Raw genomic sequence first — 15,043 nt, 5'->3', positions numbered from 1 at the left:
CTCTACTTCTGTTCGCATTGACAATAAATACAAATTTGGAAATCCTGTGTTAAGTAACCGATCTGTAATTCCTCTCTCAATTGATGGTGCTAACAACAAGGAAGACCCTGTAGTCATGCTTGTGATTAATTGTTTAATTGTATTTAAAAAGCACCCTCATTACCCTATACTCACCTTTGGCAATGATGAGAACTCATAATTCCTAGGAAATCTAGTGATGTTAGCAACAGGAGAATAGCTTTATAAAATGGTGCCCAGAGGTACCACACCCCTCCCCCACAGCTGCGCCCTGCCTCTGAACTCCATGTGGAGATCGGGAGTGGTGCCAACTGACTCACCCCACCCCAATCTCCATGTGGAGATTGCAGGTGGAATAAGCCCATTTGATGCTAGCCTCAGTTCACCCAGGTCCAGCTTTAAACTGCAGGCTTCCAGGATCAGACTGAGCATGGGGGCTCAACAGTATAAAACTAGAGCAGATCAGCCACTGTGCTCAGTCTGATCCTGGCCTAAGCAAAGCTTGGATTGAGCTTTAACCTGCAGGCTGGAAATCTGGACCGAGGCAAGCTGAGCCACCATAAAATGGGCCCCTGATCTCATGTAGCAAGCAGGGCAAACCATCTGATCCCACTCCTGAACTCCATATGTAGCGGGGTGAGGCAAGCCTGATTTGCCAGCATTCAACTGCATCCCTGCCCAGAACCCCTGAAACACGCTTCAGACACATGTTCAGCTGTTCACATTTTTGATGTAATATGAGAATTACTGTAACTTGTGGACAAGGATAAAGTGTGGCCATTTTCATTAGTCTGGCTAGCTAACTGTTGCTCCATAAACACATGTCCACTCATCAGCACATGTCTGCAGAAAAGGGAGTGAGAGATTATGATGTTTCAACCATTGGCCTACTGTCATACATCTGAGTTGCATATTAACTTGATATTTTATGATGACTTTGGTTTATTGTAAGCTACTCTACTCATTTTCTAATAGACATGTTTCCTAAAGGCATAAATGAGCAGGACTCTGCACTGCCAAGTCAATGCCTGATGCTTTGGTGCCATTCAGAGAGCTTTTCTACAAGTTAGCAGAAGCATTTCACTAGTTTAAAGCAAGAAACTCTTTGTATCTGTGCCCTACTTGTACATTTTTTTTCTAGATATGGAATGTAGGATACTTTGGTCATTAGTGGGACTACCATGCATGAGAAAATCTGTCCAGGAAATGATTAACTTGTATTTAGCTAGGATTTATTGTAAAACACATTTTCTTCCCATAGGTTTATCATGACAGCTACCTGTTGTATGTATTTACACCCAACCAAGAGAGCCAGGAGAGATGGGTGTTGACTTTGAAAGAAGGTAACTGATTCACATCAGTATGTTCCAAGATCAGAGAAAAACAAAGAGTCTGTTGCACCTTAAAAGCTAATTAACATATCATCATAAGCCAAAGTCTACTTTGACTGAATTCATACATAGTGTGGTCCTTAAAGCACTTCTGAAACTGTCTCCCATTGTTGATGTGTGGTGAGGAAGCAGCTTTAAATGTGCTTGTCTCCGATTTTGTGATTAGTTGATAGCTGTGTGAGGGTGCAGTCCTAATCAGTCATGTCCTCTTATGCTTGTTGATTTCAATGTACTAAGAAGGCAGAAACTCTGTTCAGGAATAAAGGCCCCTTCTGCACATACAGAATAATGTACTTCCAATCCACTTTCAGTGTTGTTTGAAGCTGGATTTTACTGTGCGGAATAGCAAAATCCACTTTCTGAATTGTGGCTGAGAGGTCATATATTTTAATCCTTTCCTTGTTAAAAAAATTCTTCCATTAGCATGTCTGTAAAATAGAATTGCCATAATTTCTTTATCAGATGACATTATCTATAAAGATCATTGACCAACACCATAAAGGAAGTACTGATGGTATTTGACTTGGTTTCTATCCTTCTGTTTCAGAAACTAAAAACAATAATTTGGTGACAAAATATCACCCAGATTTCTGGATAGACGGGAGATGGAGATGTTGTAATCAAGGAGAAAAGCTGGCGACAGGCTGTACGGTGTATGCTGCAGCCAGGAACGGTATGAATCTGATTCAAGAGTTCTAATCTCTTCTGAATCTGTACTGAATGATGCTCTTAGTATTCTGGCTTGAAAAAATTCACATGAAAATGAATATTTTACAAAAATCTATTGTTAAATTTTCGGCATCAACAATCAAAGTTTATTGCAACATTATTTGGAATATTGCTGCCGTACATCCTGCTGTATATTTTCCAAATATTTTCTCCTGCTGATATCACTTGATATCACTTTGAAGAGACTGAGATCATGTGAATCTGAAGCAGCCTGGAATACCTTGTAGTTAATGAGATAAAGCTACATAGTGACTGGAATACCTTGTAGTTAATGAGATAAAGCTACATAGTGTTGTTAATGTCCAGTTGAATGTTTCCATGAGGAAGGGGAGTGAACAAAGCAAATGATCTTCCTGCATGTACAAGGTTTGCCAACCGACTACTATTGGAATGATTTTGGAATGCCTTGCAGCACTGGTTTTCTGTCTAAAATAAAGGATGGGTAGTTTTCTGACATTCCACCTATTTTTATCCAGGCTTTTTGTATAAATATTGTTTGTTTTGTAAATACTTTGTAAATGTTACTTTGAGCATACATATGTATTTGCTCTCGTGTTCAATAGAAGGATGTAGGGATCTATAGCATTGTAACCCTCTAAGGTCCCTGTTCTCCCCAGGCTCCAATCCCAACTCTCCAGGAGTTTCCCAACTTAGATCAGGCAACTGTACTTGTGGCCTGGGGGTGGGGTCGGGGGGGGGAGCAGGACCTGGCAACCCTAGAGGCAAGGTTACTAAATCCAGATTGGGAAACTCCTGGAGATTTGGGAGCAGAGTCTGGGGAGAACAACCTCAGTAAAGTCCACTGCCATACAGTCCTCCCTCCAAAGCATCCATTTTTCCCCAGAATAACTGATATCTGAAATCTGGAGATGAGCGGCAATTCTGGGGGATCACAAAGTCGTACCTAGAGGCTGGCATTCCAAGGGTCCTTATCCTGTACATTCCCCTTGAATGTGGTGAATGAGAAAGATTGTGTTTGGTTTCCCTTGTATGTGGGAGAGTGTAAGAGAGGATGTTTCTGTATGTTATTTGAGCAGCGTTCTGTGCTTGGCTCACCTCTTTGAATTATCTACTCTGTGGCAAAGGTTTTGAAATCTCTCTCAAGGGTTAATTGATTATCCTGGGAACTAGAGACTGGTCTTTTCTGCACAAATAGCTGAAATTCTCTGCACCTTCTATACTCCCACCTAGGAAGTGTATTACCCCCCCAAAAAAATTAGCCCCCCAAAACTGAACAAACTCTGCTCAATTGCTCTAAAAAATTTCAAAAACAGCCAAGAGGCAATGAGTGACTCACAAAATGGTTCCAGTGAGAAAGTGCAGAGAAGGCACAGAGGGCCAGGAAACATCTTGAAGGGACCACACAAGCAAATGAAGCTATTTTAAAAACATTTCAGCCAGAGAATTGTATTGAAAGGGAATCCATTTAAAATGTTTTGAGGCTCCAAATGAAACATTTTGGACGCAAAAACAATGTGAAACTCCACAGAGGAAATGGTTTTTTTCCCTGTCTCAAAACGTAAGGTGTCTGTGCGAAAGGATATCAGTCAGCCCAAGTGCTATAATATAAAGATCCTCTGAAGATGCCAGCCACAGATGCAGGCGAAACGTCAGGAGAGAATGCTGCTAGAACACGGCCATACAGCCCGGAAACCACACAGCACCCAAGCTATAATATAATGAATTTCATAGATTGATTCTACAGCTCAAATTATGACTCCTTCATAATTTGCTGTAAATCTTAATAGATAGTCTAGAAATCTAGTTTAGCTAGTTTGCACTGTGTGTGCTCTAACCCAGTAATTTGGACACACTTGTACACTGTTATGATAGAGTGCTTCACTAATGTATCGTGGTTCGAACTTTGACCCCACCAGGTTTTGTCTTAGGCCCAGCTTAGGAGCTAAAAGTTTGTCTTCCAGGAGTTGGCAACTACCCTCTATGCCCTTCTGTAGAAAAGGATCATAACCTATATGAGAGCCAGCATGGTGTAGTGGTTACGAACAGGCAAACTCTAATCTGGAGAACCGGGTTTGTTTCCCCACTCCTCCACATGAGTGGTGGATTTTTATCTGCTGGACTGGATTTGTGTCCTCACTTCTCCGCAAGAAACCTGCTGAGTGTCCTTGGGCTAGTCACAGTTTTTGGTACTCTCTCAGTCCCACCTACCTCACAAGGTGTCTGTTGTGGGGAGAGGAAAGGAAGGAATTTGTAAGCTGCTTTGAGACTCCTTACAGGAGAGAAAGGCGGAGTATAAATGCAAACTCTTCCTCTATATATTTATCTCCCCAAATACACTGTAGGAATAGTGTTGTCATTTTAAAGAAAGGCAGTTAGATTCCTAAATGTTGCAGGTCCAATTCCAAATTGCCCAGCTGGGAAAATGACCTAAATATTTGTGTGTTGGAATGTCTGAATAGGAGTTTTATGAAGAGAATTTGCAGACTTTTTTGGAATGGGCCCAAGTGAGCATTTGAGGTAAAGGAGAGCTGATTACATGAAGCACGATTGTTTGTATTCGTGGATAATGATATTTAACTCAGATCTATCTTTTACACTCCCATCCTGTTTTTCACAATATCTGGTCTAGTGGAGATGTATGATAAAGGTTCCTGGCATGACCAGAGACTACAGCAACCAGTTCTCAATGAGAACAGAGCCACCATGTGGTTAGTTGAATCCACCCAAATTTCTAGCTCATATCCGCCCTAAATCCTGTCTTCTGTGGCCTAGATATGTGACTTCCTTCCTTTTTTTCCTTTAGCCTTCAGGAAACCTCTTCCTCCAACTCCAGAGGATAACCAGGTAAGCTCAGGAAAATGGTTCATGTACAAATAAACAAAATAGGAGGGTTGCAGCTTTCTTGAAACTTCATGTCAGATTTTGCACTCCAAATTAAATTGAATGCCTTCACTGCATAATGATTATGCATTATGCACAATGCAATGATTAAAGTGCTCTAGAGATATCTGAATATTTTTAAAAAAGAAAATTAAACCACTCGTCTTTGGCGGAAGAAGGAGTGGGTTGATTACCATAGTCCAGATGTAGAAAAGTGGGCTGGAAGTGGATGAGAATGGAGAAAACAAAACAAAAACTGACAGAAACATTATGCATAAGGAAAAAGGTGACTGAAAATCAGCCTCCAGAAAAAGACTGAAGAAAAAGTGGTGGTGGTGGTGGTGGTGGTGGTGGTGGTGGTGGTGGTGGTGGTGGTGGTGGTGGTGGTGGTGGTGGGGAACAAAGTGAAAACTAAAGGCACAATAATGTAAGTAGAAATCAGGGGCTCAATCGAAGTAGCATGGGGCCAGAAACAATGTGAGAGAAAACCCATGCAGAAAAGCTCTAGTGCCATAATATGCTGACTCTGTTCAATGTGTCTGATCAGTTTATTTGTTCTTTTGTACAGAACTTACTTCTAAAATCCAAGGAATCTTTGGTAATAGCTATTTATGACTACCAAGCTCAGAATTCCCAGGAACTGACAATCCAGTGTAATGAAGAATACTATGTTATTGACAGTTCTGAGGGTTACTGGTGGTTGGTTCAGGATAGGAATGGGTAAGGATCCTTTAAAAAGTTTCACCTACTATCTTTGAGAATCCACTCTGCTTTTAATTATGAATGTAACAATGTATTAGAGAGCCAAATGCTGGTATATTAAAAGATATATTGGAAGCCAGATGGTGGTATGTTTCCTCCAATTTAGTAGTTTTTACACGTTTTTATTAGCTATGCCTTCTCCAGAACAATTCCTGGACTATGGTATAATTCATCTTTATTATAGACACTGCAGTATGGCCCATAAGCCACTTGTTCAAACTGTATAACAGCCAAATCTCAGAAATGGATTAATCATTATTAATTTATATCCCTTGCCTTTAGAGAATGATGTTGAAGCACGATGAGAACATTCTTGATAGCATGATAGGAAAAATATACATTTTCTATATTAGCCTGATTTATTTGTCCTCTCTCTCCAGCTGTGACAATCAGGAGGAATCTTGAAATTATAAGTTAAAATGATCAGAATTGGTACAGATGCCTCATCATCATTATTTTGCCAATACAACTACTGATATTTGCTATTAAAAACAAGAATAGGCTATACCATAAGACACATAGTATAGCTACTTGTAGAGAAAGTATAATATAGATAATTTTAATCATGTCTACCTTTGCTAGAAAATGCTTATGTTTTTTATAAACTCATGCCAAAAATATATTGTGTTTGAAAAGGCATACAGGATATGTACCGAACAGCTATGTGGTGGAAAAACCAGCAGAAAATCTGCAAACATATGAGTAAGTATATTTTGTTTCTTTAGTTGTTCTACTACTCCATGGAAGACTTGATTCTTATTGCGGTGTCATTGAATTCAGTAGCTGTTGTCCATCAAATGTAGAAGTAAATAGATTCAAGTTTTTTTAAGAAGAGAGGGAATAAATTAATAAGTATGAATCTAATCAAGCCTGTAGATATAACTTTTATGGGGGGGGGATACATTGGAGGATAGAGTTGCCCACTTCTCTCACACCTTGAGTCACATTCAGGTAGACCCCTGTAATATCACAGCTGAGGCCTAGTGATATCACACTGAATAGTAGTGTTAATGGTAGTATTTCCATACATAATTAGTAGTATGTGGTTGTTTCTGCATGGCACAATCATAGCTGGTTACAACTGTTTTCTTACAATCTGGGTATTTTTTATCCTGGTTTTTCCATTTGCATAGCTACCTGTTTTGTGAAGGAATCCAGTGAAGGGTATCTCTGAAAGGAGCTTGTTTCCCATCAGGCCAGGTCTTTTGTATTTACATTGCAAGCATATCTGATCATGCCTAGTGTCCCATGTTCTGATTGGCTGTTATTTTTGAGTGGCAGCTTGAATTAACGTCAGGTGGGAGATCAGGCAGCTGGGTGGGAAAAATAAACTGTTTCTGCTCCCGATTGGTGTCTGCACAGTAGTAGGCTCTAGCAGGCTCACCCTGAGATTTTTGAAAAGAATCACCAAATTGGCAATTTTTGAATACCCTGGTATGAGGGAAATATCACAGGGCAAACCCACTTTAGGACCAGGAACTGTGTGAACCTCTGGGCTGCACAGGGATATTTCTCTTGCTCAACCCAGGATATTGAAACCATGCGGAAACGACCTACAGCAATTTTCCTGTGTTCTATGTGTCTATGTTCACAATCATATGGTTTCCTCATAATGAATAACAGTTCTTTCAGTAATGGCACATCTTTTCTTGAAAATGAACTCAATTTTTTTAAACAAAAAATTTAAATGTCCCTTGAAATACAAAACAGATGTCAAGCCTAGAATAAAAATTTGTGGGGTGACTCAAAGGATCAGATGGGCAGTGACTGGAGAATGAACTTTTTCAGAAGGTTAATCCCATTTGTGATATATCCTCCCTAGACAGATTCGTGAAGTACTTGCATTGTTCTGACTTTGGCATCAGGTTCACATCTTTAGGGCTTTATGTGTGTCTGCTAGCTTTCCCTTGAATTTTTGGTGACTTTCTTATTTGATAGCACATGCTACTTGCGTGGTATAGCCAGCGTGGTGTAGTGGTTAAGAACATTGGACTCTTATCTGGAGAACTAGGTCTGATACCCCACTCCTCCATATGAACTCTTGGACTCTTATGTAATGAACTGGGTTTGTTTCCTCACTCCTCCACATGAAGCCCTCTGGCTGACCTTGCACTACTCACAGTTCTCTCAGAACTCTCTCAGCCCCACCTACCTCACAAGGTGTTAGTTGTGGGGAGAGGAAGGAAATGAGTTTGTAAGCCACTTTGAGACTCCTTATGGTTGAGAAAAGCAGAGTATAAATCTTCCTTTTCTTCTGTTTTCACCTATTGCTTTGTATTCGTTTTCTTTTAATGTTATCGTATGTTGCCTTGGAGAGTTTGAATAAGTAGAAAAACAGGCTGAACGTTCTTTAAAATAATAAATACAATTTCATCAAACTCCAAAAACCTTTGGTATCATTGCAGGTGGTACAACAAGAATATCAGCCGAACCAGGGCTGAAACATTACTCAGGGAAGAGGTAAGATGACAGCTGTCTTCTAATTTACATGAATACAATATTTGCTACTTCAGTTACTCTGGACATGTGGGAGTATGTAGCCCAACCTGGAGCTGGTGCCTTGATTGGAAACTGATCTGTGTTGTTGGGTGATCCATTATGATTCCAGGAGAGCAGCAGCAGCAGCAGCTGCTGCTGCTGCTGCTGCTGCTGCTGCTGCTGCTGCTGCTGCTGCTGCTGCTGCTGCTGCTGCTGCTGCTGCTGCTGCTGCTGCTGCTGCTGCTGCTGCTGCTGCTCTGGGGGAGAGGAGGAAGAAGCAAGTGAAAAGTCAGGAGGTTGATGAGAGCAGAAAAAGAGAGTGATGCGGCAGGGGCAGAAAAAAGAGAAAGTCACGGTCATAAAGGAGAGGGAGAGTAAGAAAAGGAGTGGCAGGAGAGAGATAGAGTGAAAGGCTGAGAGACATAAGGGGAGCAGGGAGGAAGCAACAGTAAGAAGAATGGGATAGTTGCACCCATAAGTTCCTGAGTACTCACTTGTTAGTCCTAAATCTTGCCCTACAGGTAACCCTACATTTTCAGGTGTATACCTAAATATGGAAAATATGTGAAAAGTATGTCTGTAAATGCCTGTATCATAGGCATACCATTTGTCAGGGAGCCTACGCTGGCTGACACACTTGCCCTGCTGCAAACATCATGCTACAGCCCTGTTAACATGTGGATTGTCTCTCTTAATATCAGAGTGCTGTAAAAGCTATAAAACTTCCCAAGTTTTAATGGTAATCTTAATTCACAATATTTCACACTTCCACTATATTTTCCAGCAATAATATGCAGATTCTTCTTCACTTGGAAATGTAATTGTAAATTTTGGTCTTGTTCAAAGAATTACTTTGTAATCAGTGTCTGAATCAGACCCCAAATACTGGGCACATCAATGCTTTCATAATAGGAATTGTGGTGCCAAGGAAGGCACAATGTTGCCTAGGCAAACATATGGCACTTTGTATACCACATGCCATATGTATGGCACCCTGACCCATGATTCTGAGCACACAGCAGTAGCAACTGATGGCTGGCTACCTAGTGTGGTCAAATAAAAGCACAAAAATTTTAAGTGCACCTAGTTTTCAACTGCAAACATATTGGCAATTTATGAATATAGGGGATCAACCTAAGAGGGAAAGCTGGCACTACAAGCTGGAGGGCTGGGTTTTGAGAGTGCTTTTTTGCAAAGTTTGTCAAATCACTATTTTCAAAGGTGTTTAATATTATTTTGGGACATCTAGACACAAGGTAATATTTGATTCATATTATTTATTTAATCATTATTTATATCTCACTTTTCTGCCTGGTTGGGGACCCAAAGGGGCTTTTCACATTGTTCTCCCCGCCTTCACTGAATCTTCACAATGACACCAACTATATGAGGGTAAGTTAGGCTGAGAGACTGTGATGAGCTTAAGGTTTTTATGGCTGAGGGGGAAATTTGAACCTGGCTATTCCAGTGAGGTAGAGAGTGCTGGACTTGCATTGCCTAGAAGAGCAGGATTTAGATCCCTGCTCTGCCATGAAGGTCATTGAGCCAGTAACCAATGTACCCTCAGTGGCAAACCACCACAAAACAGTGCCTGGGGCTTGCCCCAGGTGCCACATCCAACCCCCAGCCAAACACCCTGAATACTCCAGCCTCACCTGCCACTGCCACTACCAAACTCCCCCCACCCCCACCACTGCTGATGAATCCCTCCACTGCCAAACTCCCCTTGCTTCCCTGCCACTGAACTCTTCCCTCCAACACCCCCCCACACAAAAATCCACCCAGCAAGTCTTTTCCTCCTTGAACAGCATCAGCTGGCAATACACTAGGGGCAGAGTTAAGGCTAGGGATGGTGCGCTCCTTCATGGGTTTTAACCTCACCCTCAATGTGTTGCTGGATGGCGCCACTCAGAGGAGGAAAAAGTTTGTTGGGGGTTTTTTGAGGGGAGCAGCAAGTGAGGTGGCAGTGCGGGAGTTCAGCAGTGTGGGGCAGGGAGAGTTCAGTGATGGGGGTTGGCCAAGGGCTGGGGCTGGGGGGAGAGGGTCAGGTGGCCAAAATGCACCCCCCCTCACACACATGACCCAGGCGAATGGTGGTTGTCTGCCCCTCTGGAACCCCTGGATATTACAGTGTATATCCTAAACAACTTCTCATGGTTGTTGAGAGAATGAAAGAGGAAAAAACACATGTATGCTGTTTTTAGTTCCTTGGAGAACAGCTGGTATCAAGATGTGGCAATTCTGTTCTTGTCCAGATCAGAGAGAATTTGAGTGTTTAATGAAATAAAGTATTTAAAAGAGTGAATCTTTCCCTTCTTTCTGCAATGAGTATCTCCTGAGCTTCTTCCTCTTCTGAAGAATATTTTGTATTGTAACTCATGGCTTACTCTACAACATTCACCACATGAATGTGAAATGATTTTATACTTTAAAATACTCTTTGTAGAGACAAAGCTACATTATTGCTGCATTTATTCTGAGAGATTCCTTTACTTTCTGTTTTCAGGCTAAGGAAGGGGCCTTCATGGTGAGAGATTCAAGACACCCAGGCACATATACAGTCTCTGTCTTCACAAAAGCTCTGAGGTAACTCCAGACTTGGTGTTCAGACAGTTATTTTATCATTTTTTCAAGAAGACATAACCTTAATGTTTTCAAGAGGACATAACCTTAATGTTATGTAATTGTATACTCCCATGCTTTTTACCATATATATGAAGCCGCTGGAGGAAGTTATAAGGTGGTGGTGATGAACCTATGGCACTCCAGATGTTCATGGACTACAATTCCCATCAGCCGAATTGTAGTCCATGAACATCTGGAGTGCCATAGGTTCGTCACCTCTGTTATAAGGAGATTTGGAGTCAAGTACAATCAGTATACTGAGGACACTGGACTTTTTCATTTGAATGAGAAAGGGCTTCATCAGAAGGGCTGCATCGGCTGATTTTAGGGCATAGGCAGGTTATGGAGAAGGTGTTATTTTAAGTGCCTGAGGCCCAAGCCATTTAGGGCTTTATAAGTCAAAGATAACACCTTGATTTGGGCTCAGTAGTGAACTCCAGCCAGTGCAGTTCTTCTAAGACTGGTGGGATGTACATCCGGCTATCAGTATCCATTAACAGTTTTGCTACCACGTTCTGTACTAGCTGCAGCTTCTGAACCATCTTCAAGGACAGCCCATTGCATACTGTCAGTTGAAAAAGAGGGGAACAGAATACCATGCTTTTGAAAAAATATCAAACCATTTCTGAAGTGTGTGATTCTAATGGTGTTATGTATGATAACAGAAATAGCAGAAGAAAGTAAGATGTCTTGATTATTCTTCAGGTCGGTAGAGGCTGTTGAGGCCATCAATGTTGCTTCACTGGCCTCAGTCGTATGATTGACAAGATACCTCCAGTGTGCACTCCCAAATTCTATTCCTGCATGGTAATTTGCATCTGCCTTTCCTTGAGCTTTAGTGGTCTCCAAACAAATTTGATTATTTTTTTTTAGCAATGAGAACAATCCAGTTATAAAGCATTATCACATCAAAGAGACCTGTGACAGCCCCAAGAGGTACTATCTGGCAGAGAAGTATGTCTTTGACTCTATCCCAGAAATGGTCAACTATCACCACCACAATGCAGGAGGTAAGTAGTAGCAGGGAAAGGTTTAAAAAAAATAGAGGAGGGGAGACACATTTGTAATGAGTGAACATTTCTTTGCAAATAAAAGTGTCTCAAAATTGATAGCCAATCACAATTTATCGTTATTACTTACTTTTCTGATAAAATGAACAGTTCATGGAATCATGGAATATAATTAGTGTAAGTTTAGCTGAACTTCTGTCTGTGAAAAAAGTCCTTCCTTTAAAATTATATGTGAATGATTGCCTAGGCTCTCCGTTGGATTCTTTATTTACCTGTACTCCAAAATATTGAATGCAAGGTTTCAAGTTCCCTAGAACTCTTCATCCATCATGTGAAATTCAATAACAAGAAGATTCATGTGGACAGAAAATATATGCTTTAATAAAATATATGCTGCTTTATTTGCAGTTTATCAGTGAAGATCTCTATAATGTTGGGACAAGCAGAAAAAAAGATGGTAGTCCTTACATTATCAGGGAAAATAATTTTAGATGAGACTGTAGATTGAATAGAAAGGCTCCATGTAAGTGTAGCATAAATCCTCACTACCTGAATGTTCTTGTGAAAATCTCATGTTTAAACAGGAAGAATTTCAGGAAAATTAGCATGCTGCTTATATAGGTTTACATCAACCTGGAGAATCATCAGCCTCATTTGGAATGTATAGAAGTAAAAGCCCAATTATAACTGATGTGTTGGTAGTGAAAACTCTGCTGTATTTGACACTGACCAAAATATGGCTGTTTTTTCCCCTTTCAAGTCACTGTATGAAATCTGGCCTCACCTGGCTGCTACATCTCTGTGGCCGCTCCGCACACGCAAAATAATGCATTTTCAAACCACTTTCACAACTGTTTGCAAGTGGATTTTGCCATTCCGCACAGCTTCAAAGAGAATTGAAAGCAGTTTGAAAGTGCATTATTCTGCATGTGCGGAATGAGCCTGTGTTTCTTATGTTTTCTCTACCATAGGCTTCCTAGAATTCATTCCATCAGTTCTCTTTGCCACCTCTTTCCCTCACCCCATCTTTTATTGATCTTGCTAATACAGGTCTTGTAACTCGTTTGCGGTATGCTGTTTCTTCCTGGAGGGAAAAGACCCCTGTCACTGCTGGTCTAAGTTGTGGTAAGTCATGTTTAAATAGATTTAGTTATACTTATTATTCAATTACATCTCATAGAGAAAAATAAGTCAAGTAGTCTAAGGGATGAAGTAATTAAATAATTATTTACATGGATCTGTTCCTATGGAGATTTATGGCGTAGTCTTGAAAACAAATGAATAGTGTTCTTAAGGCGCAGGAGAGAACTGTAGTGTTGGAAGAGAGCAAAAAGCCTACACCAGCATCCAGTCATTCACAGGCTACCCTATACAATTCATACCTTGTTTTGTGTTCCATAAATAACTTTAGAGACTGACAATGCAGTAAGAGAACACAACACTGTTTAGAATTGCATTGGAATAGCAATTCTGTAGTTCTAGATTACTTGAACAAACAAGTTGTGATTAATGTTATAAGCTAGATATTTTGACCGTGGAAAAATTCCTTTCCAAACCCTGAATAAGTCCTTGGTATGACCAACTCAAGAAACAGGAGGTAGTCTCCTGTAAACAACTTTAGAGACTGACAATGCAGTTGTAAATTCAGTTACATTTTTCTAAATCCACTAGAAGGATGCAACTCTGTTTAGGACTGCACTGCAATATTCATTCTGTAGTTCTAGATTACTTGAACAGACAAGTAGCAATCCGATTCTGGGAAATTTTTATTTTCAAAACCTGAAGAAGTCCTTTTGGAACCCAACACTGTTGTTGTAACCAACTTAAGAAATAGGAAGTAGTCTTAGTGAACTAACATAAATCTAATCTCAAAACATGTTAAATCTCAGGATTTCCAAAAGGATAACAAGTAACAACTTTAAAGATTTGGGATAACAAGTAACAAGGATAACAAGTAACAACTCTTAACCATTACTATTATGCTACCAGTAGGACCTCCAAAGGCAAAGTGTTGAAGTACTCTCTGAAGCTAACCTTATTCTTGTTGGTATAAATAGCTAAAGAAATAAAACCATTCAAGAGCCTAAACATTCATTGTAACTATTCGAACTAAAGATAAGCCCACTGTTGTACTCTTTCTTTCTTATTAAAAGGAATAGTCAGGAATTAACATGTTTTTCTGTTTCACTTTCCTAGGAAAATGGATGATAAACCGTGAGGAACTGACTTTTGAGCAGGAAATTGGTGTAGGTGAATTTGGGGTAGTACATCTTGGCTGCTGGCTTCAGCAGGTGAAAGTGGCCATAAAGACCATCCGTACAGGAGCAATGTCACAAGAGGACTTTATTGAAGAAGCTCAAGTCCTGATGTAAGTGACACAAAAGTCCACTAAGGTGAACAGCATTTTTTCATGTCTTCAGAGAGCAATGCTGAGTGAACCGAATGTTGTCTGACTTTTAGGTACCATTTTCTTGAGCATGGAGTTGTTCAGTTGCATTGCTTTTGAACTCTGAGCATTAATCCAGCTACTATAAACTTTTTTTGGAAATTTCTGTTACCAGAATCATAATGGTCTTCTAGTGTTTTGCTTTCTCTACTATAGTGGGTATTGCTTCAAGGACTTCATAGGAAGCTGTTTGTGTTGCCTAATGCCTCCAGTGGAACAAGCATTTATTAGAAAAACAAGACTTGTCCTTTGTACTTCATTTTTGTTCATGTGCATATGTATGCATAAATGAATTTCAAAAAGCCAGGTTGGCAGCAGATCTGTACTCTGCCCTTTTAAAATATTAGATAACACAAAAATACATGGATGAAGTATCTACAGCCAGCACACAGAGACTCTCTTTGTTTGGCTCAAGGACTTTTTAAACTCTCAAGAACCTCTGTTCTTGTTTTACACAGTATTTTTCTAGCCATCATGGTTGGGAGGAAACAATTGAAAAATGACATAATGACTTCCTAAAGGATTAGAGTCCAGAAGCAAAGGAACAATTCAGCATTTAAAAATAATTTTCAATGTATGGAATTAATATAAAGAGGCTGTCCTAGGTGGTTGAAAGTTACAACTAATTTTATACTATTGAAATACTTAGATTAGCTGTCAAACTCATGCTAAGAATCTAATATGGCCTTGATGCTAACAAGGTCCTAAAAGAATGCAGGGAAATGTTTGGTACCCATTTCAGT

At 40.2% G+C, this 15,043-nt stretch overlaps 1 protein-coding gene across 2 annotated transcripts in view; it reads left to right on the top strand.

The window, feature by feature from the left end:
- The window catches only part of ITK (IL2 inducible T cell kinase), a 42,973-nt gene that overhangs the window by 17,759 nt on the left and 10,171 nt on the right, over positions 1-15,043 (top strand). Inside the window, exons 3-13 of one of the 2 annotated variants that reach the window (XM_048490268.1) lie at positions 1,280-1,361; positions 1,957-2,082; positions 4,903-4,966; positions 5,179-5,185; positions 5,569-5,699; positions 6,378-6,443; positions 8,147-8,201; positions 10,726-10,805; positions 11,718-11,854; positions 12,905-12,979; positions 14,051-14,222. In XM_048490268.1, the coding sequence (XP_048346225.1) occupies positions 1,280-1,361; positions 1,957-2,082; positions 4,903-4,966; positions 5,179-5,185; positions 5,569-5,699; positions 6,378-6,443; positions 8,147-8,201; positions 10,726-10,805; positions 11,718-11,854; positions 12,905-12,979; positions 14,051-14,222 (995 nt within the window). Of the gene's footprint in view, positions 1-1,279; positions 1,362-1,956; positions 2,083-4,902; positions 4,967-5,178; positions 5,186-5,547; positions 5,700-6,377; positions 6,444-8,146; positions 8,202-10,725; positions 10,806-11,717; positions 11,855-12,904; positions 12,980-14,050; positions 14,223-15,043 lie in introns of both variants that reach the window. The other variant, XM_048490267.1, reaches the window with a different exon arrangement.

The sequence above is a fragment of the Sphaerodactylus townsendi genome, linkage group LG03 (genome assembly GCF_021028975.2).
Source record: "Sphaerodactylus townsendi isolate TG3544 linkage group LG03, MPM_Stown_v2.3, whole genome shotgun sequence".
Classification (NCBI taxonomy): Eukaryota; Metazoa; Chordata; class Lepidosauria; order Squamata; family Sphaerodactylidae; genus Sphaerodactylus; species Sphaerodactylus townsendi.
Note: the sequence above shows the minus strand (reverse complement) of the source record. Positions and strands in the feature narration are given on the sequence as shown.